Below are 25,847 nucleotides of genomic sequence, written 5' to 3'. Positions count from 1 at the left end.
GCAAGAATATTGTCTTCTATCTTATCTATTCTTTCAGTATTTTCTCCCACTTTTACTTCCATCTCTTTAACTTTATTATCCATCTTCTTTTGTTTTTCCACCACATTATCGAGTGTATTCTGCATCCTTCTTATAACTTTTAATTCATTCATAATATATATCAGGATATTTTTTATGTCTCCTTTAATCTCCTCTTTCTTTTCCTCTTCTTCTTCCTCTGAATTTCCCAAAGAGTCTGACTCCACTTCTGATTCACTTCCAGTTTCACTTCCAGCTGTAGTTGGGATTTGTAGTTTTGTTAATATCTGTTCATGCATACTTGTTTCTTCGCGCATGCGTTGATCTTGCCGTTTCATCTTAGAGACCGCCGACATTGCTGCAACTTCCTGTCCCACATCATCAGAAGTGCCATGCACTTCGCCGGGAGGAGATCCAACTTGAGTACAAGGCTTCGCCGATACGTTTAGGCCTTCTTCCCCGCCGATTTGCGCAGTCTTCGAAGTAGTAGCTTTCTTCTGTTTCAGTATAGGAGCCATATCAAAAGATAATCCTGAGTTACTTATAAATAGTTTCTAGTAGATATTTGTTAACTCTTCTTCATTTAAACTCTTCTTCATTACTTTTTATGAGGGAGCTGGATTCCCAACGTCTCGACCCTATGTCATCATGTGACGGCCCCCCATCCACCAATTTGCTGATCCAGTTTACCACATCATCATCCAAACCATTGATATAAATGACAAACACCAGCAGACCCAGTACTGATCCATGTGTTACACCACGGTCACAAGCCTCCAGTCAGAAAGGCGACCGTCTACAACCTCTCTCTGGCTTCTTCCGTGAAGTTAAGATCTAATCCAACTTACTACCTCATCTTTACTGCCAAGTGACTGAACATTCTTCATCAACTTCCCATGCAGGACCTTGTCAAAGGTATTTCTACATCCACTGTCTTGGCTTCATTGACTTTCCTGGTAATTTCTTCAAAACACTACAGGATTGATCAGGTTCAATTTCCCATGCACAAAGCCATGTTGACTGCCTAAGCAGTCACTTTCTGTCCAGATACTTATGTATCTGGTCACTAAATGCCTTCCAATAACTTTCCCACTACTGGCTCATTGGTCTGCAAAATTTTTACACAACAGAAGAACATTAGCTATCCTCAAATTCACTGGCACGTCACCTGTGGCAAAGCATGTTTTAAATATCTCTAGTAGTGCCCCTGCAATTTCTGGATTAACTTCCCACAGGGTCTGAGGGAACACCTTGTCAGGCCCTGGGGATTTATCCATCTTAATTTGCCTCAAGACGGCAACCATCTCCTTCTCTATAATTTGTATAGAGCCCATGACCTCACTGCTGCATTGCATCCTGTTGTGTATGTGGCCTGGTTACACATCAATGCTATTAATAAAAATGCTGGAGACGGGAGCTAAGGTTCATGGTTCTTTACTGACAGAAACCGAACTCGGCACACATGTACAGGTCAATACGGACCTATTAGCACATGGTCAATATGAGACTAATAGCACATGCAACGATGTGTTACTACAATATGAAGTTGTGTCTTCTTTTGTCTGTAATTGGAGCAGGGCCATTAGGTCTCCCCCTTAGTTTCCTAGTCACTATTGGCTTTACCTCCATAAAATCTCCCGAGAGTTCCATTGTTAGCCTCTCATTCTCAATCAACTTTTTATTTTCTTCTAACTCAACCTTTTTATCTTCAAATTCCTCCACTGCTGGTTTCTTCTCTTTAATATAATTCCTTTCCACTTGTTCTGTCTCCAGTTGCAGAAAAAGCTCAGAATTTTGTATTCTTTCCTTGTATTATTGATCCAGTTTCTTCATCCTTTTCTGATATTCCTGCAAAGCGCCTTCCTGTAACTGCTGTAGCTGTCTTTTGAGAGATGTCAATTTCTCCTGGTACATCTGCTCTTTTACAATAGACAATAGAAAATAAGTGCAGAAGTAGACCATTCGGCCCCTCGAGTCTGCACCGCCATTCTGAGATCATGGCTGATCATTCACTATCAATTCCCAGTCCCTGCCTTGTCCCCATATCCCTTGATTCCCCTATCCATCAGATATCTATCTAGCTCCCTCTTGAAAGCATCCAGAGAATTGGCCTCCACCGTCTTCCGAGGCAGTGCATTCCACATCTCCATAACTCTCCGGGAGAAGAAGCTCTTCCTCAACTCTGTTTTAAATAACTGACCTCTTATTCTCAATCCATGCCCTCTGGTACTGGACTCTCCCAACATCTGGAACATATTTCCTGCCTCAATCCTATCCAATCCTTTAATTATCTTAAATGTTTCAATCAGATCCCCTCTCAATCTCCTCAATTCCAGCGTGTACAAGCCCAATCTCTCCAATCTCTCTGCGTAAGACAGCCCTGCCATCCCAGGAATCAACCTAGTGAATCTACGCTGCACTTCCTCAATTGCCAGAATGTCCTTCCTTAAACCTGGAGACCAAAACTGTACATAATATTCCAGTTGTGGTCTCACCAGGGCCCTGCACAAATGCAAAAGGACATCCTTGCTCTTGTACTCAATTCCCCTTGTAACAAAGGCCAACATTCCATTTGCCCTCTTCACTGCCTGTTGCACTTGCTCATTCACCTTCATTGACTGGTGAACTTTGAATTTCTCCCTTACCTAACTCTACACCATTCAGACAATACTCTGCCCTCTTGTTCCTGCTTCCAAAGTGGATAACTTCACATTTGTTCACATTGAATGACATCTGCCAAGTATCTGCCCACTCACCCAGCCTATCCAAGTCTCCCTGTATTCTCCTAACGTCCTCTTCGCATGTCACACTGCCACCCAGTTTAGTATTGTCAGCAAACTTGCTGATATAGTTTTCAATGCCCTCATCTAAATCATTGACATAAATCGTAAAGAGTTGTGGTCCCAATACAGAGCCCTGTGGTACCCCACTAGTCACCTCCAGCCAGTCCGAGAAACACCCATTCACTGCTACCCTTTGCTTTCTATCTGCCAACCAGTTTTCTATCCATGTTGAAACCCTGCCCCCAATGCCATGAGCTCTGATTTTACTCACCAATCTCCTATGTGGCACCTTATCGAATGCCTTCTGAAAATCTAGGTACACTACATCCACTGGCTTACCCTCGTCTAACATCCTTGTTACACCCTCAAAAAACTCCAACAGATTAGTCAAGCATGATTTGCCCTTGGTAAATCCATGTTGGCTCGGCCTAATCTTATTTCTGCCATCAAGATGTGCCACTATTTCATCCTTAATAATGGACTCAAGCATCTTCCCCATGACTGACGTTAGGCTAACAGGGCGATAGTTCTCCGTTTTCTCCTTCCCTCCCTTCTTGAAAAGTGGGATAATATTAGCCACTCTCCAATCTTCAGGAACTGATCCTGAATCTAAGGAACATTGGAAAATGATTACCAATGCATCCGCAATTTCCTGAGCCACCTCTTTTAGAACCCTCGGATGTAGACCATCTGGACCCGGGGATTTATTAGCCTTCAGTCCTACCAGTCTACTCATCACAGTTTCTTTCCTAATGTCAATCTGTCTCAATTCCTCTGATATCTTATGACCCTGGCCCATCCATACATTTGGGAGATTGCTTGTGTCCTCCCTGGTGAAGACAGATCTAAAGTACGCATTAAATTCTGTTGCCATTTCCCTGTTTCCCATAATAATTTCTCCCAATTCATTCTTCAAGGGGCCAACATTGTTCTTAACTATTTTCTTTCTCTTCACATAGCTAAAAAAGCTTTTGCATTCCCCTTTTATATTCCTGGCTAGACTGAGCTCATACCTGATTTTTTCTCTCCGTATTGCTTTTTTAGTTAAGATCTGCTGTTCCTTAAAACTTTCCCAATCATCTGTATTCCCACTCATCTTAGCCCTGTCATACTTCTTTTTCTTTAATGCTATACAATCTCTGACTTCCTTTGTCAACCACTGTGGCCCCTTCCCCCTCTTTGAATCCTTCCTTCTCCTTGGAATGAACTGCTTTTGCATCTTTTGTATTATGCCCAAGAATATCTGCCACTGCTGATCCACTGTCTTTCCTGCCAGGGCATCTGCCCATTTAACTTTGGCCAGCTCTTCCCTCATGGCTCCGTAGTCTCCTTTATTTAATTGCAACACTGACACCTCTGATCTGCCCTTATCCCTCTCAAATTGTAGATAAAAACTTATCATGTTCTGATCACTACTTCCTAATGGCTCCTTTACTTCAAGATCACTTATCAATTCCTGTTCATTACACATCACCAAGTCCAAAATAGCCTCGTTTCTGGTTGGCTCAAGCACAAGCTGTTCCAAAAATACATCCCTTAGACACTCCACAAACTCCCTATCCTGGGGTCCAGCACCTACCTGATTCTCCCAGTTCACCTGCATGTTGAAATCTCCCATAATGACTGCATTACCTTTAGCACATGCCAATGTTAACTCCCTAATCAACTTGTACCCAATATCCACGCTACTGTTTGGGGGCCTGTACACAACACCCATTAGGGTCTTTTTACCCTTACTGTTCCTCAGCTCAATCCACACAGACTCTACTTCCCCTGTTCCCAAGTCACCTCTTGCTAAGGACTGAATCTCATTCCTCACCAACAGGGCCACCCCACCCCCTCTTCCCATATTTCTGTCTCTACGATAGCACGTATACCCTGGTACACTCAATTCCCAGGCCTGATCCCCTTGCAGCCATGTCTCCGTTATCCCAACAATATCGTAGTTCCCCATTTTCATCTGAGCTTCAAGCTCATCTGTCTTATTTCTGACACTACGCGCATTCAAGTATAGAATTCTTAGCCCATTCCTCCTCTCTTTGCTTAAAACACTGTCTACTGTACCTAACCCAGCTCCTTGAACTTCCATCATGCTAATTGCACCCCGAATTTTGATGACCTTCTCAAGATCACCCAAACCTTCTACACTTTTAACCCCATGCACCTTCTGACCAACTCTCTGGATCTGGATCCCTGCCCCCTGCACATCTAGTTTAAACCCCCCTGAGCAGCACTGGCAAACACTCCTGCAAGAATGTTAGTACCCCTCCGGTTCAGATGTAGACCGTCCCTTCGAAACAGATCCCAATGTCCCTGGAACAAGGACCAATTATCCAAAAACCTGAACCCTTCCTTCCTGCACCATGCTCTCAGCCTCATATTAATGTGCATAATCATTCTATTCTTCGCCTCACTCGCACATGGCACAGGTAGCAATCCTGAGATTGTCACCCTGGAGGTCCTGCCTTTCAGCTTCACTCCTAACTCCCTGAACTCTCTAAGCAGGACCCCCTCACTCACCTTACCTACATCGTTGGTCCCTACATGGACCACTACATCTGGGTTCATGCCCTCGTTCTCAAGAATAGCCTGCACCCGATCTGAGATGTCCCGGACCCTGGCACCAGGGAGGCAACATACCATCCGAGACTCCCGATCTGCCCCACAAAATCTCCTATCTGCCCCCCTAACTATAGAATCCCCTAAAACTATCGCTCTCTTCTCTTCTACTTCCAGGTAGTCTTCATCATCCTGCTTACTGGCAATATCTGTCTCTCTTGCATCCTCTGAATCTTCATCCGAGTCATGGCCACGGATACTGTGTTCATCCTCATCGTCTACACTGTCTAGCTCCTCCTCATGGGTGAGAGAAGAGCTGTGGACATCTTCCCCGCCGAGCTGCCTTCCTATGTTGACACAGCTAGTGCCTTGATGGTGTGCCAATCCAACTGCATTTTCCTGAGCCATTCACGTCATTTCCTGAGGAACAGTAGTCCTCCATTTTTCAGTACATAGAGGCTCAGCTGCTGTGTTTTGTCTCCGTAGGTCACTGTCAATTTAATTTTACCTTTGGGACACACTCTCTGTCCTGTGTAAGTCTTTAACAGTAGTTTAGTTCATTTCAGAGGTATGTGAGAAAACAGCCATTTGCAGTCGTGTACAGAGATCACTTTTAAAGCTGAGCCTGTGTCCAACTCCACTTTCAGTCTCACTCCTGCCACTTGTGGAGTGATCCTCATTACTCTTTGATCATCTGTCTCTTTCATCCTGTGAAGTTGCAGACAAGACAATTCACTTTCTTCAGAGTCATTTTCATCAGAACTGCTTGCTTCCATTTTGTGTACATTGTTGTGTTTTCCCTTCTGGGGTTTCTTGTTTCTCTGTATTTTGTCCTTTTTCTGCTTTTTACTAGCTTTGCATACTCTGCCAGTGTGGCCCTGTTTGCCCCAGTTTCTGCATTCTTTGTCTTTAAACCAACAGTCTTCAGAGTCATGTGACATGCTCCCACAACGGTAACATTTTTTTCCTTCATTTCTGTTCAGTGACATTTTATTTGTAGCATATTCCAGAGATATCTGGTGTATCTACTGTTTCCACTGATATTGCGATGTTCAGCACCTTCTCTAACGTAAGGTCTTATTTCACACAGAAGCTTCTTCTGTGTGGATTCACAGTCCATACCACACACTAACCTGTCCCTCAATGCATCCGATAGACCAGCTCCAAACTGACAGGGTTCTGATAATTTGCGCAATTCAGCACAATATTCAGAAATGCTTTCATTTTTGCTCTGATTCCAATTGTGAAGTTTAAATCTTCCAGCAATGACCAGTTGTTTGGGGTTTAAATACTGTTGAAGACTGTCAAATTTTTGCTTGAACGTTTTGTCAGCTGGCTTTTCAGGGGTTAACAAGCTCCATAACAGACTGTATGTTTTTGCTCCCATAATACCGAGTAAGACGCTGGCTTTCTTTTCATCCTTAACACCATTAGCCTCACAATATAACTCCACTCTTTCAATGTAAGTTACTCAGTGTTCAATGCCACTTTCAAATGTTGTAATGGCTCCAATCATCGCCATCTTTGTTATGTTCATTCAGCCTTTTTCTTCTGTTATTTTCCTTTTTGACTCACATATCCTTTTTGCTAGCGCCACGAGTGCACTCTGTTTAGATGTGTATGTGTCGCCCCTTCTTAACTTCCCTTCTAGGGCACGCAGTCCCTCAGTACCTGGGGGTCAGTGTCGGTTGTGGTCTCGGCTAGACGTGCTACGGCTCTGACTGTGTCTCTTGGTCTCCCGACGTTCCCGTCCCTGGCTGTGTTCCCGCTTCCTTTCAGAATTGCGGCCTTGCTCTGCCACCGGAGAAGCCATTCCTTGGCTCATTCCTTTCGCTCTTCTTCCGTGTGTCGTTATCAATTAAAATACGGCATTCCGATACGATGTAGGTTCATTACCCTCGTTGCCAATTTGTTGTGTATATGCCCTGGTTACACATCAATGCTATTAATAAAAATGCTGGAGACAGGAGCTAAGGTTCTTATTAGTGTATGCTATATGGTACACCTCCCATCTATACACACAGTGTTCATATTCTGAGTAAGAATGCATTTACAATCTCCTTATCTCTTTTGTCTCCATGTATGGATGACCAGTCTAATTTTCCTGAGACCAATTTTGTCTCCTGCAGCCCTTTTGCTCTTAATGTCCCTGCAGAAGCCCTCAGCATTCTCCTTCAGTTTGCCTGCGATGGTAATCTCATGCCTTCTTTTAGCCCTCCTGATTCCCTTCTTAGTGTCCTCTTGCATTTTTTATACTCCTCAAGTACCTCATTTGTTACTGCCAGCCTCTACCTGCTATGCATCTCCTTCTTTTTCTTAATGTCTCTCAATATGTCTCAAAACCCAAGATTCCATAAACCTATTAACCTTGTCTTTCATTCTGACAGCAACATTCAAACTCCGTACAATCAAAATTTCACTTTTGTAGATCTCCCACTTACCAAGTACACCTTTACCAGAAAACAATCTGTCAAAATCCTCACTTGCCAGATCAAAGTTGACCTTACTCCCATTTACAAACTCAGCCTAAGGACAGGACATATTCTTCTGCATAATTACTTTGAATCTAATGACATGATGTTCACTAACAGTATCCAGGATGTGGGATATTAATTTCAAAAGCATGTAATTGGGACAATGGTATGATAATCATAAGTAAAGTCAATATGCAGGTAGATTGGGAACATTAGTTCGTATTGGATCCCAAGAGAGGGAATTTGTAGAATGCCTACGAGATTGCTTTTTAGAATAGCTTGTGGTTGAGACCACTAGGAGGAAGGCAATTCTGGATTGGGTGTTGTGTAATGAACCAGACTTGTTTAAAGAGCTTAAGGTAAAGGAACCATTAGGAGGTAGTGATCATAACATAATAGAATGCACCCGGCAGATGGAGAGGGAAAAGATAATGTCAGTTTACAGCTTTACACTGGAGTAAAGAGAATTACAGAGGCATGAGAGGACAACAGACAGACAGACAGACATACTTTATTAATCCCGAGGGAAACTGGGTTTTGTTACAGTCGCACCAACTAAGAATAGTGTAGAAATATAGCAATATAAAACCATTAATAATTAAATAATAATAAGTAAGTTATTCCAAGTGGAAATTAGTCCAGGACCAGCCTTTTGGCTCAGGGTGTCTGACACTCCGAGGGAGGAGTTGTAAAATTTGATGGCCACAGGCAGGAATGACTTCCTATGACACTCAGTGTTGCATCTCAGTGGAATGAGTCTCTAGCTGAATGTACTCCTGTGCCTAACCAATACATTATGGAGTGGATGGGAGACATTGTCCAAGATGGCATGCAATTTGGACAGCATCCTCTTTTCAGACACCACCATCAGAGAGTCCAGTTCCACCCCCACAACATCACTGGCCTTATGAAAGAGTTTGTTTATCCTGTTGGTGTCTGCTACCCTCAGCCTGCTGCCCCAACACACAACAGCAAACATGATAGCACTGGCCACCACAGCCTTGTAGAACATCCTCAGCATCGTCCGGCAGATGTTAAAGGACCTCAGTCTCCTCAGGAAGTAGAGACGGCTTTGTCCCTTCTTGTAGACAGCCTCAGTGTTCTCTGACCAGTCCAGTTCATTGTCAATTCGTATCCTCAAATATTTGTAATCCTTCACCATGTCCACACTGACCCCTTGGATGGAAACAGGGGTCACTGGTGCCTTAGCCCTCCTCAGGTCCACCACCAGCTGTAGATGATTCTGTTCACACCATGTGACAAAATTTCCCACCATAGCCCTGTACTCCGCCTCATCTCCCTTGCTGATGAAAACTTCTGAAGATGGCAAGACTCTGTGCAGTAGTTGGAGTCTGAGATGTAGATGGTGAAGAGAAAGGGAGACAGGACAGTCTCCTGTGGAGCCCCAGTGCTACTGACCACTCTGTCTGACACACAGTGCTGCAAGTGCACGTACTGTGGTCTGCCAGTCAGGTAATCCATAATCCATGACACCAGGGAAGCATCCAATTGGGTGAAATGGACAATTCAGCAAGAATGATTGGAAGCGGACGTCAGCAGGGAAGATGGCGGACAGCAATAGCTAGAGTTTCTGAGCAAGTTGGAAGGCACATGATAGATGCATCCCAAAGATGAAAACATATTTTAAAGGGAGAATGAGGCAACCATGGCTGACAAGAGAACCCAAAGACAGCATTAAAGCAAAAGAGAACACATAAAATATAGTAAAGATTTTTGGTAACTTTGAGGATTGGGAAGCTTTAGGATGCTCTGGAGGATGAATACGTGGCTGAGGAACTGGTGTAGGGGGCAGGGTTTCAGATTTCAGGATAATTGAGAACTCTTCTGGGGCAGGGTGGGGTCTGTCCAAGAGAGATGGGTTACACCTGAACTACAGGGGGACCAATATCCTTGTAGGGAGGTTTGTTAGTGCTATTGGGGGGGTGGGTTAAACTAGATTAGTGGGGGGACGGGAACCAGAGTGCCAGAGTAGATAGTGGAGCGGGGGTGAAAATAAATGATGTTAAATGTTCATGCAAAGTCACAAATAGAAGGTTTGTGTATTGTGGCAATAATCTTCTGAGGTGTGTCTACTTCAAGGAGTATTGTGGGGAAGGTTGATGAGCTGAGGGAGTGGATTGACACATGGAATTATGACATTATAGCCATTAGTGAAACTAGGCTACAGAAGGGGCAGGACTGGCAGCTTAATGTTCCAGGGTTCCCATGTTTCAGACGTGATAGAGGCAGAGGGATGAAGGGTGGGTGGGAGGGAGCGGCATTGCTCGTCAGGGAAAATATTACAGCAGTGCTCAGGCAGGACAGATTAGAGGGCTTGTCTACCGAGGCCATATGGGTGGAGCTGAGAAACAGGAAAGGTAGGACCACATTAATGGGGTTATATTATAGACTACCCAATAGTCAGCGAGAATTGGAGGAGCAAATCTGTAGAGAGATAGCAGACAACTGCAGGAAACATAAAGTTGCGATAGTAGGGGATTTTAATTTTCCACATATTGACTGGCACTCCTATGCTAATAAAGGTGTAGATGGGTTAGAGTTTCTAAAATGTGTTCAGGAAAGTTTTCTAAATCAATATATAGAGGTACCGACTAGAGAGGATGCAATATTAGATCTCCTATTAGAAACGAGTTAGGACAGGTGATAGAAGGGTGTTTAGGGGAACACTTTGGATCCAGTGATCATAACACCATTAGTTTCAACTTAATCATGAATAAAGATAGATCTGGTCCTTGGGTTGAGGTTCTAAATTGGAAAAAGGCCAAATTTGAAGAAATGAGAAAGGATCTAAAAAGTGTGGATTGGGACAGGTTGTTCTCTGGCAAGGATGTGATTGGTAAGTGGGAGGCCTTCAAAGGAGAAAGTTTGAGATTGCAGAGTTTGTATGTTCCTGTCAGGGTTAAAGGCAAAGTGAATAAGAATAAGGAACCTTGGTTCTCTAGGGATATTGGAACTCTGATAAAGAAGAAGAGAGAGATGTATGACATGTATAGGAAACATGGAGCAAATAAGGTACTTGAGGAGTATAAAAAGTGCAAAAAAAATTAAGAAAGAAATCAGGAGGGCTAAAAGAAGACATGAGGTAGGTTTGGCAGTCAAGGTGAAGGATAATCCAAAGAGCTTCTACAGGTATATTAAGAGCAAAAGGATAGTAAGGGATAAAATTGGTTCTCTTGAAGATCAGAGTGGTGGGCTATGTATGGAACCTAAAGAAATGGGAGAGATCTTAAATGGTTCTTTTTGCGTCTGTATTTACTAAGGAAACTGGCATGGAGTCAATGGAAATAAGGCAAACAAGTAGTCAGGTCATGGAACCTATACAGATTGAAGAGGAGGAGGTGCTTGCTATCTTGAGGCAAATCAGAGTAGATAAATCCCTAGGACCTGACAGAATATTCCCTCAGGAGAAGGAGACTAGTGTTGAAATGACAGGGGCCCTGGCAGATATTTAAAATATTGGTTTCTACGTGTGAGGTGCTGGAATATTGGAGATAGCACATGTTGTTCCGTTGTTTAAAAAAGGCTCTAAAAAGTAATCTGGAAAATTATAGGCTGGTAAGTTTGACATTGGTAGTATTGGAAGGAGTACTAAGAGATAGGATCTACAAGTATTTCGACAGACAGGGACTTATTAGGGAGAGTCAACAAGGCTTTGTGCATGGTTGGTTGTCAGGGTCCGGTCTGGTCTGGAGTCCGCATTCCGGGTCTCGATCCGGTCTGAGTACTCCGGACTCCGGGTCTTGCAGCTGTCCCTTCCAGCCCCTTTGAGCCTGGATCAGCCCGGATCAAGGAGGCACACCTGTGGCCAATTCGGCTGCAGGTGTTTATAAAGGGCTGTGGGACAGTGACTGGGTGGGTGGTTGTTTTGTTCTTTATCCTGCTCTATCTGGTTGGTCTTGTTCCCCTGCGTGCTGGTCCTGCTGTTCTGCCTTATTCTCCTTGCTTGTGCTACCATGCTGTTGGTTGCCTTTCCCAATTTACCAATGTACCTGGTGGATCACTGTAGATTTGCTGCTTACCCTGGACCCAGCTTCCTACCTGTTGCCTCCGTCGGGTGGATCTGGCTGGACTGCTGCTGCCTGTTGGGTGTTCTGCCCCTTCCTACCCGTTGCCTCTGTCGGGCGGATCTGGCTGGACTGCCACTGCCCGGTAGGGGTTCTGTCCCTTCCACCTATTGCTCCCTAAGGTTTGTGCCTCGCACCTGCCCAGGTGTCCGCGACTGGCCCAGGCCTCTGTGTTTTCTGCCTGGGAGGTGGCCCTGCCTGGGATCCACGTGGCCCGCCCTAAGGACTCCTACCCTTTCCTCCCCTCGTTTCCCATGGGTTGTGCCCTGCACTTGCCCAGGTGTCCGCGACTGGCCCAGGCCTCAGTATTTTCCGCCTGGGAGGGGTCCCTGCCCGGGATCCCTGCGGCCCACCATGAGGAATCTGCCTGCCTGTCCCGAACCGTGGGATCTGCCTGCCTCGTCTGAACTCTGGGATCCAGCCCCGCCTGCATTAACCCTTACATGCCATGGCATCCCCATCCTGTCCTCCCCCTAGTACTTCAGTGTCTGCGTCTTGCGTTTGGGTCCATCCGGCCCCCAGCTCCTGACAGTAGGACATGTTTAACAAATCTATTAGAGTTTTTTGAGGAGGTTACAAGGAAAGTGGATGAAGGAAAGGCAGTGGATGTTGTCTACATGGACTTCAGTAAGGCCTTTGACAAGGTCCCACATGAGAGGTTAGATAGGAAGATCCAGTTGCTAGGTATACATGGAGAGATAGTAAATTGGTTCAGACATTGGCTCAGTGAGACAAGTCAGAGAGTGGTAGTGGAGGATTGCTTCTCTGAGTGGAGGCCTGTGACTAGTGGTGTGCCACAGGGATCAGTGCTGGGTCCATTGTTATTTGTCATCTATATCAATGATCTGGATGATAATGTGCTAAATTGGATCAGCAAATTTGCTGATGATACAAAGGTTGGAGGTGTAGTGGATAGTGAGGAAGGTTTCCAAAGCTTGCGGGGGATCTGGACCAGCTGGAAAAATGGGCTAAAAATGGCAGATGGAGTTTAATACAGACAAGTGTGAAGTATTGCACTTTGGAAGAGAAAACCAATGTAGAACACATAAGGTAAATGGTAGGGCACTGAGGAGTGCAATAGAACAGAGGGATCTGGGAATACAGATGCAAAATTCCCTAAAAGTGGCATCATAGGTAGATGGGGTAGTAAAGAGAGCTTTTGGTTCATTGGACTTTATATATCAAAGTATTGAGTATAAGAGTTGGAATGATATGGTGAGGTTGTATAAGGCACTGCTGAGGTCAAATTTAGAGGATTGTGTGCAGCTTTGGTCACCGAATTACAGGAAGGATATTAATAAGGTTGAAAGAGTGCAGAGAAGGTTTACAAAGATGTTGCTGGGACTTGAGAAACAGAGTTACAGAGAAGGGTTGAATAGGTTAGCACTTTCTTCCCTGGAGCAGAGAAGAATGAGGGGACATTTGATAGAAGTATATAAAATTATAATGGGTATAGATAAAGTGAATGCAAGCAGGTTTTTCCCACTGAGGCTAGGGGAGAAAAAAAACCAGAGGACATGGATTAAGGGTGAAGGGGGAAAAGTTTAAAGGGAACATGGGGGGGGGGGGGCTTCTTCACGCAGAGAGTGGTGGGAGTGTGGAATGAGCTATTAGATGAAGTGGTAAATGCGGGCTCACTTTTAACATTTAAGAAAAACTTGGACAGGTACATGGATGAGAGGGGTATGGAGGGATATGGGCCAGGTGCAGGTCAGTGGGACTAGGCAGAAAAATGGTTCAGTGCTGCCAAGGAGGGCCAAAAGGCCTGTTTCTGTGCTGTAATGTTCTATGATTCTATGGTTTAAAAAACCAACAGAAGGTAACTAATAACATAATGACAGAAAACATGAAATATGAAGGTAAACTGGCCAATGTTCTTTTCCAGATATATGAAGGGTAAAAGAGAGGTGAGAAAGGATATCAGATTGCTGGAGAATGATGCTGGAGAGGTAGTCATGGGGGGTGGGGGGTGGTAGGGTGTCATCGGAATGCCCAACAAATGTAATAGGTACTTTGTGTCAGTCTTCATTGTGGAAGACTGTAGCAGAAATTCAGGAGTGCCAGCGTGCAGAAATCGACGTAGTTGCTGAAGCTGAAGGAAGGTGCTTGGGAAGCAGAAAGGTCTGAAGGTAGATACGACATCTGGACCTGATGGACTACATCCCAGAGGTAGCTGAACAGATTGTAGAGGCAGGAGTAATGATCTTTCAATAATCACTAGATTCTGTAATGGTTCCCGAGGACTGGAATATTGCAAATGTTACTCCACTCCACAGGGAGAGAAGCAGATGAATGGAAATTAAGGATGAGATTTTGGGGTAATTGGAATTGCATGATAAAGTAATCCAAAGTCAACATGGTTTTCTTAAGGAGATGTCTTGCCTGACAAATCTTTTGAAACTCTTTGAGGAAAGAACAGGCAGGACAGACAAAGGAGAGTCAATGGATATTGTGTACATGGGTTTTCAGAAGACCTTTGACAAGGTGCTTCATGAGGCTTCTCTATTTTCTGTATACCCACGTATATCACCACACACAGCTCCAACCTGCTAATTAAATTTACAGACGCCACCGTATTGATTGGCTTAATCTCAAACAATAATGAGGTGGTTAACTTAAAGGTTGAGTCAGTGGTGAGGAAGGCAAAAGTAACATTATATTCTTTTCGTGAGAACTAGAACATGAGAGCAAAGATGTGACACTGAGGCTCTACAAGGCTTTGGTCAGACCACAACTGGAGTATTTTCAGCAGGTTTGGTCTCCTTGTCTAAGAAAAGATGTGTTGGCATTGGAGGGTCACGAGAATAAATCTGGAAATGTAAGGATTAAAGTTTGAGGAGTGTTTGATGGCTCTGTGTCTGTATTTGCTGGAGTTTAGAAGAATGGGGGGGGGGGAATCTCTTTGAAACCTATTGAATATTGAAAGGCCTAGAAAGATATATGTGAAGAGGATGTTTCCTATAGAGGGTGAGTCTGGGAATGGTGGGCACATCTTCAGAATAGACAAATATCCAGTTAGATCAGAGATAAAAAGGAATTTCTTTATCCAGATGGTGGTGAATCTGTGGCATTCATTGCCATGGAAGGCTGTGGAAACCAAGTCATTGAGTATATTTAAAGAATATGTTGATAGTTTCTTGGTTAGTCAGAGTGTCAACGTTTATGGGGAGAAAACAGGGAAATAGGGTTGAGAGGGATAATAAATCAGCCATGACTGAAAGTGGAGCAGGTTTGATGGGCCAAATGGCCTAATTCTATTCCTATATCTTGCGGTCTTTCATTATTATGTTTCTTTCATTATTGTATTTGCACAATGTGGTGTTGTTTGCACGTTGGTTGTTCGTCTGTCTTTGGTGTGTGCAGGTTTTCATTGATTCTGTTGTGTATTTTTGTATTTACTGTTAATGCCCTCAAGAGAATGAATGTCGGGATAGTATATGCTGATGTTTGTGTGCTTTGATAATGAAATTACTTTGAACTTTGAACAAGAGGCTTGATCTGTCCACAGAATTGAACAAAACAGGACTATCGTTCATTATCTATCCCTTGTTAGTCCCCCTCTCCCCCTCTCCCTGGACACTGACCCTCCCTGCACCCTTTCGTCTGTTATCTGGAACAGTTACTCTTCACTAGCCCCCTTCAGTCGTCAGGCAAATCTGGCAGAATCAGAAGCAGAATTTCAGAGGTGTGCTCAGTCTGTGTTGTACCGGCACCCTCAGAGACCAGGTTGGTGACCGGGCGGGTTGATAAACAGGGAGTGTGTGTGCAGAGAGTGTGGAGATGCTATACAGAAGGAGGGTGGGGGACTGTAGGGTGTAGAGGAGAAATGGGAGTGGTCTAGAGTGGGACAGTGGAGCTGAGATTGGGGAGGGGGAATGACAGTGGTGATGTAGGAGCAATGAGTGTGGCCTAATTCTGTTCCTATGGTGTAAATAGAATGAATGTGTAAAGATGCAGATTAGAACAGGACTCGACAGCTCAGATGCTGGACCTTGAAGTTGCAGGCTCACTCTGGAGAGAAACTGTTCCCACCATCTCTGAGAGAAACTGTTCTGAAACTCTCTGTACACCAGGAAAAGTATAACTTCCCTCTTCCTCATAGTGGCCCCTGACCATTCCACAGTGACACCTGTATCTCGGCGCTCCCACATGAGGGAACAAGGTGGTCACACTGGCTGTTTTCCTGCTTGTGGGAGCTTTGCAGAATTTAGTGAGTTCTGAAAGAATTCAACCAATGTCTCCAGTGTCTCTGCAGCCCTGTCCGTTCACACCTATAGGGTGCAGACCATTCGGTTCGGGTGATTTAGTGTTCAGCTCTGAGAATTTTTCACACTCTTTATCCCTTATGGTTTGGGATTTTACAGCTTTCTTCCCATTTTCCGAAACCAGCTCCTCTGTTAAACCTGTTAACATGGGGATATTTGCAGGGTTTTCCATGGAGAAGAGAAAGGAAAAAATATTAATGGAACCCTGTAAGGTCCCTCCCCCAGTAGCTGCAGTAAGATGGTCTTCCAGAGGGAGATTTTGCCACAGAACAGGTGGTGTTGTTTAAGGACAGGAGAGTGACAACCTCAGGCAGCTGACAAACCAGTGGGAGATCCAGGCCAAAGTCTGACAACTCAATCACTGAATTGGGAGATTGATCTATGATTGACTGAAAACCTTACTCGGAGACTAATATTCACATATGTGATCAAATTAACAGCAAATTGTGAAAATTATGAAAGTCAAAGAACAGAATATTTAATCCAAAAAAAAGCATTTAATTTTGCATTCACAAATTCAGCAGTCAGCTACATCAGCCAGTGAAATTACAGTCATTAGAGTAACCTTTGCGGGATCATCATCTGTACGTAATTCATGGATTACACATGGATGGTGGTGTGTTAGAAGAGAGGTGTGGATGCTCGCCACAGGATATGGTCACGTTCTGAATACGTCAGATATCAGTGGGAGCTATGAGGAGGATGCAGAGAGACTTCAGGGTGAAGAAAACAGACTGGGAACAGTAACAGCATGGTGGTTGGAATATAACGTGGGAAGTCACTTTGGGAGACAAAAACCCAAAAGAGCTTTTTTATTAACAGGTGGTAATTTGTCGGTGTTCACAGCTGACAAAAGGATACAATATCCTTACAGAGTGTAATGGTGAAGGTCTGGGACCCTGTTTTCTGAGGTTGGGCTCAGCACAACCCACAGGTCAGGCTGGATGGCCTGAGTGGTCGTCTCCTACTCCCGGGAGGTGTATTTCCAGTTTTGTGCCTTTAGACGCTTTAACAAAGACAACGTTCCAGTTCTCATCTATTGTTGGCCAATGCTTGTGTGCCTCCCTGTCTCACTTCATGCATTAGCTAAACTTATTCCCAGTGAGCTTTTCTTGTTTATTCAATAAAATTTCTGCCAGGGTGAAGCATTTTCAACTGCAGTGCATGAAGATTATGCAGAGGCAAAGCATGCTGGGACACCCTACTGCCCCAGTAGGAAGCCCTGGAAGCTGAGGGAGCCTATTTTACTCCACAGGGTGCCAATGGTCAGTTTCACCCACACCTCATCCCCTTTGTGGAGTTCAAGGATTTTGTTTCTCATGGTCAGCTGGGAACTATCCTTGGGCAGGACACTGTGGATCACACTAACTGCATTGTTATTCTTCATGAGCTGAATGTCAGTTGTTGTCCCTCTGGTCGGGAGTGACGAGTAGCTGAAGAAATACAGACCACACATCGGGGCGATGAACTTCCCAGTTGTGTGATTGTAGCCTTTACCGTTGTTCACATTGACTATGTCGTAGATGATGGGATTTGTTGGTTTCACAATACGCCCATTTCCTTGGAGTTGTACATCAAAGGCAATTTTAGCCCCTGAAAGACAGCATGATGGAGATTACTGTGAAAGTTTGCAATCCCAGAAGCAGCTCCAACAATGGTGGATGAAAGCAGGGGACCATATCAAATGATCATATCAGTTTGTGACATCAGTGGTGGAGACAACGACTCTCACAGTATTGGACAAGTAAGGTCTGTCTAACTCTGTAAGGTTGTTTGGCCCTTTGAGTCAATGCTAGCTCTCAGGTCATTCCTATGCCCCTACACACTTGTTCCCCTATATTCCATCATCTTTTATGTAACTTTTCTCTATCGCTTTGCCCCAGGCCCATTTCCTTTACCACTCACACACACTGGGGTAGTTTGCACTTGCTGGGTAACCCATCTCCTGGAATGTCAACAGAAGACCTGGTCCATGCTAAACAAAATTCCAAACCAGGCCAGTTCTAATTCGTGAGGTCTGATGCAGTTGCATTTCGTTAAATGTTGAGACCACATTGGGACTGTTATATGCATTCTGCCCACTGCATTACAGGAAGTGGACGTTTTGGAGATGGAGAAGAAGAGGTTCACCCGGCTATTGTTATGTCACAACTAGAGGGAATGAGACGCAATGCCATGGTCACAGAGAGGATGTGCACGACACCCGAGTTGGGATCGAACCTGGCACTTTGCCACTGCGAGGCACTGGTATTCTCACTGCTGTGGCACTGTGCCACGCCAGGCAAATGTTGCTAATTATTAATCCAGTCTGCTATCTCCTCCTGGATTCCACGTGATCTATCCTTCCCAACCAGCTTGTCATGAGGGATCATGTCAAAGGCCTTGCTAAGTTCCATATAGACGACATCCAGTGCCCCATTCTCATCAGGCATGCTGGTTATGTCTTCAAAACAGAAGACATGATTTCCGGCACACAAAACTGGGCCATCTGCTCATGATTAGTCTATCTTGTCTATCCAAGCTCATTTGGATATCAAAACAAGATCCCGTCATTCAGAATCCCCTCCAGTAACTTATCCAACATTGATGACAAGACTTACTGGTCTATAGTTTCTTGGCTTGTCTTTGCTGCCCTTTTTAAATAAAATTACATTAGCCACTCTTACGTTTCTCTGACAATAATTAACTAATTACCAATCCCATTTAATTGCCCATTTCCTTGGAGCTGGACATCAAAGACAATTTCAGCACCTGAAAGACAGCACGATGGTTATTACCGTGAAGCTTTTCAATCCCAGAAGATCCCCCAAACTAGGCAGCACCCTGATAAAGCTTTTGGTGCACTCTTTGCAGTTTAGTTACGTATTTCCTGTAACAGGGTGACCTAAACTGTACACAGTTGCGGCTTCACCAACAGCATCATAACTGCCCAATGTCCTGCCTGATGAGTGGCAGCTTACCAAATGACTTCTTCATCACCAAATCTACTTGTGACGCTGCTTTCAGTGAACCTGGCATTTCCACCCCTTGGTCTCTCTGCTCTAAAACACTTCTCAATGCCCCACTGTTCACTGTATAAGTCCTACCCTGGTTTGATGTCCCAAAATGCAATACCTCTCATCTATCTGGATTTTCAATCTTCAACCCACCTACCCAGCTATTCAGATCCTCCTGTAACTTTCCATAATCTGTTTCAGAGTCTATGACATCACCTACTGTAGTATCATCTGCAGACTCACTCACCAAGCCAGAAAGGTCCAAGCACTGACCCCTGTGATACACCACTAGCCACAGGCCTCCACTCTGAGAAACATCACCCTCTGCTACTACCTCCGAGCTAATTATTAATCCAATCTGCTATCTCCTCCTGGATCCCATGTGATCTATGCTTCCCAACCAGCTTGTCATGAGAGATCATGTCAAAGGCCTTGCTAAGTTCCATATAGACAACATCCAGTGCCCCATTCTCATCAGGCATGCTGGTTATGTCTTCAAGACATTTGTGAGACATGATTTCCTGCACACAAAACTGGGCCAACTGCACATGATTAGACCTTGTCTATCCAAACTCATTTGGATAACAAAACAAGATCCTGTCATTCAGAATCTCCTCCAGTAACTTATCCAATGCTGATGACAAGACTTACTGGTCTATAGTTTTCTTGGCTTGTCTTTGCTGCCCTTCTTAAGTAAAGTTACATTAGCCACCCTCCCGTCTTTGAGATCTTCACCTGTGGCTAAAGATGGTACAAATATATCTGCACAAGGGAACTGCAAAGGACTAATTCTTCTCCATCTTTGCACAAGGCCCAGGATGTACTTGGTCAGGTCCTGGGATTTATCCTCAACGATCTGTAAGGCTGCCAATACCTCCTCCCTGGTTGGTTGTACAAGGTCCCGGACAAAGTCATTAATTTCCGACATTTATTTTGTTACCAGCACAGTAAAAGCTAGTAGTAAATATTAAAAACAATGCCCATCCCTGTAGCTCCACATGTCAATGGCCATACTGCTCTTTTGAGGGATTTAGCACTTAGCCACCATTACATTTCTCTGACAATTAGTGACTAATCACCAATCACCTGGTGAATCTCCTCTGCAACCTCCCCAGAGTTTAATACAGCAAAGTGTGAGGTGTTGCACTTCAGTCAGATCAACCAGGGTAGGTCTCACATAGAAGACGGTCAGGCTCTGAGGAATGTGGTCAAGAAAATGATTTGGAAGTACAGGTAGATGCGTTTTAAACAGAGTTTTTCATAAATCCAAGTATTGAAAACGAGATGGGACATTATGTGGAAGTTGTCGTAGACATTGGTGAAGCCTAATTTGGAGTATCGTGTGCAATTTTGGTCACTTACCTGCCGGAAAGATATAAATACGGTTGAAAGAGAACAGAGAAAATTTACAAGGATATTGCAAGGTCTGGAGGACCTGAGTTACAAGGAAAGATAGATTAGGTTAGGACTTTATTCCTTGGAATGTAGAAGACTGAGGGGGAGTTTGGTAGAGGTATACAGAATTTTATGAGGGGTTCAGACAGGGTAAATGCAAGCAGACTCTTTCTACTAAGGTTGGGTGGGTCATGGTTTAAGGGTGGAAGGTGAAATGTTTAAGGAGAACACAATACTCCAAATTAGGCCTCACCAATGTCTTAGATAACTTCAACATAACATCTCATCTCCTGTTTTCATCTTCACTCGGAGGATGGTGAAAGTGTGGAATGAGCTGCCAGTACAAGTGGCTCATGTGAGCTCAATTACAATGTTTGAGAAGTTTGGATAGGTACATAAATGGCAGCAGTATTGAGGGCTATGGTCCAAGGGCAGGTTGATGCAACTAGGCAGTGTAAATGGTCTGGCACAGATGAGATGGGCCAAAGGGTCTGTTCTGTGTTGTACTTTTCTATGACTTTTTGACAGAACCATATCTTTCACAGGGGTGACCAGAACTACACTCAATAATCTGAGTAGGCTAACCACGGCTTTGTAAAGTTGCAACATCATGTCCCAAGTTTATATTCTATGCCCAGTCTTTGAAGACAAGCATGTCACACACCTTCTACACCAGCCTACCAACCTAAGCTAATGCTTTGAGGGAACCACAGTCTTGGACCCCTTGCCCAGCATGTCGATCAACATTCCCTTCTGCTCTACCACTTGCTCTGTATGTCTTTTCCATATTTGACTTCCCTGCACTTGGAATCATTGTCATGCAATACGGGAACACCATGGAAATTGGTCTATGCTGACCAAGGTGCCTGTCCAAGCTGGTCCTGCATGACAGCGGATGGGTGCGTGAACCTCTAACATTCCCAGTCCATTTACCTGTCCAACTCTTTTAAAAGTTGACATCATACTGCCACATTTACTTCCTCTGACAGCTCACCGCACATGGATACTCCCCTTGCGTGAAAAGGTCTTATTATGGTCTTATTTACTGCCCTACCCTCATCAGCTTTCTTGGTCAAAAAGCTCGATTAAATCCGAAAGACGTGATTGTCTATGCACAAAGCCATGCTGACTACACCTAATCAACTCCTGTCTTTCCAAATGTCTGTGTATCTTATCCCTCAGAATCTTCTCCAGTAACTTACTAGCTACTGCACAGATGTCAGACTTACTGGCCGATATTTTCCCGGTCTTTGGTTGTCACCATTCTGAAATAAAATCATTACTTTCACTATCCTCCGGTCAGCTAGCACATCACTGGTGATTAACCATTGTACAAATATCTCAGCCCGGGATCATTTGTCAGGATTATTCTCACTTGCTTTATTTGAACATTTCCTAGCTGTGATGTAAGATCTTTAACCTGGAACATTAACTCTGTTCCCCCCATTACTGACACTGCAAACTGACATTTTCTGCTTTTATTACAGTTAAACCTTATTGTGCAAGTCAACTTACTTGGACTCAGACTGGTCTCAGGTCTCAGTTTGCTCACTGCCTGTAGGAGAATCTCCAGAATATTCTGCTCTCCAGGTGTTTTGAAGTCAGACATCTAAAACAAAAACACGTTCATACAGTTTACATCAGCAGCATTTCTGATCTTCATCCTGCTCAGGATGATGTGTCGGCTTTGGGAATCACTGTCAATTTTCCACTTGAGGATGTAGTGGAGTAAAGAATGTCAAATGCAGAGGACGTTCAAACCTCATTCACCTGATGTACACTGCCCCTCCCACATTGTGACTGGGGGTGATGGGTCTGGGGTGAAGGGTCTGGAGCTGTGTGGGCTTTCTCAGGGTGGGGCCCAGGTGATGGGGTTTCTGGGACGGGGGTTATCGTGGTGGGGTCTGGAATCAGGATTTCTAGGGATGGGTATCCGGGGATGATTAATCCTGGTTGGGGGTCTGGGGTGACCATCACCTTGGTAACGCCCGGCTGAAGTGACTATTCACACAGAGACACTGAACCCTCCCCCACCCCCATACTGTCCCTCCCATCCCCGTTTACACAGAACATAGAAAATGGACAGTACGGGAACAGACTCTACACCCAGCAGGATGTACGAGTCTAATCCATGGACCTGTCAAAACATCTCGTCAACACCTCCACTGTATCTGCCTCCACCAACATTTCTTGCACCCACTCACTCTGCGTGGGAAACCTGTCCCTCCCATCTCCTTTAAACCCCCTCAAATGAAAAACATGCCCTCTGGAGTTAGACATTTCAACCCCGGGAGAAAAGAGTCTGCCTGAATGCTGACTATTCTCTCAGAAGTCTCTTCTGCACCCTCTCCAAATCCTCAACGTCCTTCCTGAAATACAGCACCCAGAATTGAATGCAATACTCCAGCTGCAATCGAACTAGATTTTATAAAACTGCAGTGTAATCTTTTGGCTCTTCATCTCCGCCTCGACTGGTAAAGTCAAGCACACTGTACTCCTTCAGCACCCGAGGCAGGACCCTTCATATTCACCTTCCCTGACAGCAGAGACCACAGTATCCCTACGACACCGTAACCCAGGAGCTGTTCACTCCCTCCCCTGTCCACGTCACATCACAGCCCAAATCCTTCACCTCCCACATCCTCAGCCAACTCCCAGGTGTACCCCTCATCCAGGATCGATTGAGGGAGGGGTTGGTGAAGGAGTAGAGGGAGAGGGAGCAGGAGAGAAACAAACAGAGACAAATACAGAGACAGAGGGAGAGAGGAGAGAGAGTCAGTGTGTGCGAGAGAGGGAGATGGAACAGAGTGGATGAGAGATTCAGGGGTAAAGAGAGACTGGGAAACAGGTGTGTGTGTGTGTGTGAGATATATATATATATACAGGACAGGAAGAGAGGACAGAAAGAGAGGCTGAGCAGAAACCATGAGCTGGTAACTAAGGGAGTGATGGTGATGGACTACGGAAAGCCTGTGTCAGAGTGGACATGGGTTGTCTGAGTGAACACAGAAATGTACCACATGGAAACAGGCCATTCATTTCAACCGCTTCGAGCTGACCGGTAGCAACCTTTCAGCATTAATTGGTAGCCCAGCACATAGCCCATACCCTCTGTCTGGAACGACTGACGACACAGGATGAAATGCCCGGCTGAGGTCAATGCCCGGTCAGGGGGATGGTTCAGGACAAACTGGAAGGAAGGACCAGAGAGATTGTATACTGAAAGCATGTCCAGGGAACGGTGTTGAGCGGCTGAACGATAGCTGATCTGTGGAAATGGCTGCCTCCCTGTGCCAGATGTCAGACCCAGGTGATAATTCAGAGAGAGCACAGGGCTCCAGGAGAGGGGTGGCGGTGTGTGTACAGTGAGCAGGGATGGGCAACTGAGCTGGGCCTGGGGGAAGGTGTGGCACGGGAGAGGGCAGGAACAGGTACCTGGACAACACCAGGGGAAACAATGCTGCTACAGGGTGAGGTAGAGAGCTGGGGTGGGGTGGTTGTGGGGAGGGGGGGATCAGGTGAAGATAGTCTCCCCAGCTGGGGGGGTGTGATGGACAGTGGTCTGATCTGCTACAGGCTCCACAGAGAAGTGGTCACCCTTTCCTCAGGTCCTGATCTGTGCCTCTGAGATGCCCCACAAGGTTTTGGAGGGTAGGAAGCTGCCGTGCGGATTCTAAACAAATTCCCATCGAAGGCAGGCACAGGTTTGGAAGGATGCTCCACAGTGGACAAGAGATGGAGTTGAGGGACTGCCCAGTGGATTGTCAGGAGTCAAGGACTGGTTCCTCGAGGAGAGTGGTCATGACAGCAGGTTCAAAAAGAGAGTGAGTGGGGGCAGATGGGGAGACGATTACCCACAGTGGGGAGGCTGTAATCCTGAGCGTCTCACAACACGATCAGACAGTCAGGGTCACCACAGCTGATCAAACACCTCATCACACCCTTCTGCACCAACCCCCATAGCCCTCCACCTCCTTGGCAGAATGTAGGAGAGCCCAGGGAAAGGCTCTTCAGCCCATCATCTGTGCTAGCTAAATCTCTTCAGTCTGAATATGATCCACACCCTCCACTTGTTGTGAATGTGTGTGTCTGTCCAGATTCTTTTTGTTTAATTGCTCCTCACAAAACCAATCTTTGACCCCAGGAATCGAACTAGTGAACTTTCCCTGTATTCCCCCAAACTTGCTCCTTAATAAAGGAGAGCAGACAGGTGTGGTGCACAGTGCTTTACTGTGTCAGGGACCCGGGTTCAGCTCCTGCTGCAGTTTGTAAGGAGTTTCTACGTTCTCTCTGTGACCGCACTGGTTTCCTCTGGGAGCTCCAGTTTCCTCCCACAATCCAAGGATGTACTGGTTGGTAGGTTAATTGGTCACTGTAAATTGTCCCATGATTAGGCTGGGGTTAAATCAGGGGCAGTTCGAAGGGTCAGAAGAACTTACTCCATGCTAAATAAATCAATAATTTCCATGTAAGTCTCCCAAGGGCACTAAGTAATTGAAGCAAAATGTCTCCACTCTTGTTCTCAGACCCTCTGGCAGTGAAATGCTACTTGTCTTGCTAATTGCTCACTGGACGTGTGTGTTAACTTTCACTGATTGGTGTCCAAAGCCTCCCAGCTCCCATTAACATCATCGACTAAAATGTCTCTTTTTCCATTTTCCCAACGTCGTGACTGGCTCTGTTTCCATCCCATATCATAATCCAACCCCACAAATAGAGAAACAGAGGCAGGAGTCAGAGAGAGGAAATGGGAGAGGAGTTGACACAAAGGAAGGCTGGGAACAAGATGGAGAGAGGGGGGTTTCGTCCTCACCTGGAAATCTTCTCCATGACTTTCCGATGTCCATGTGTGAAGGAGGATTAAACACACCAGATATCTCTGTAAAATAAATCAACAAGATGTTAGACAGACAGAAAGAACCAAGTGATTAAAGCATCACTTTGGTGAGCTCAGCTCAGCTGTACCAGTTTTGTGGACGCCATGCTCTCTCTTGCCCCCAGTCTCGGTCTAACTTGCTGCCGAAGTGCTGAAGGTCTTTATAAGCATCTGATCACACCAGTCCTGCCCCCTCCTTCAGTTAAGCATCTCTCTGTTATGATGAAAGCAGAACCACATCCTGGGCCAGAGCAGATGCGAACAGAGAGGATATTAGTCAATAATGGAAGGTCAGGGAATTACCCCCTGTACCAGGGTGGCCATCAGGAAACTATGGGACCCCACTCTTGCACAGACACAATTTTATGGAGAGGAAGTGGGAGCATGAGGTTGAAA

The 25,847-nt window shown here is 45.1% G+C and overlaps 1 protein-coding gene across 1 annotated transcript; it reads right to left on the bottom strand.

The window, feature by feature from the left end:
- Positions 1-16,676: 16,676 nt before the first annotated feature.
- On the bottom strand, positions 16,677-25,621 carry LOC132393788 (complement C1q tumor necrosis factor-related protein 3-like). Its single transcript, XM_059969182.1, has 4 exons — positions 25,541-25,621; positions 25,389-25,454; positions 22,091-22,184; positions 16,677-17,777 (listed from the first exon to the last, which is right to left on the bottom strand). Exons 1-4 carry the CDS (start codon positions 25,556-25,558, stop codon positions 17,386-17,388), a joined length of 570 nt encoding a protein of 189 aa, XP_059825165.1. The 5' UTR covers positions 25,559-25,621; the 3' UTR covers positions 16,677-17,385.
- Between the last annotated feature and the right edge of the window lie 226 nt (positions 25,622-25,847).

This window comes from Hypanus sabinus, chromosome 5 (assembly GCF_030144855.1).
Source record: "Hypanus sabinus isolate sHypSab1 chromosome 5, sHypSab1.hap1, whole genome shotgun sequence".
Classification (NCBI taxonomy): domain Eukaryota; kingdom Metazoa; phylum Chordata; class Chondrichthyes; order Myliobatiformes; family Dasyatidae; genus Hypanus; species Hypanus sabinus.
The sequence above is the reverse complement of the archived record's forward strand: the minus strand, read 5'-3'. Positions and strand labels throughout refer to the sequence as shown.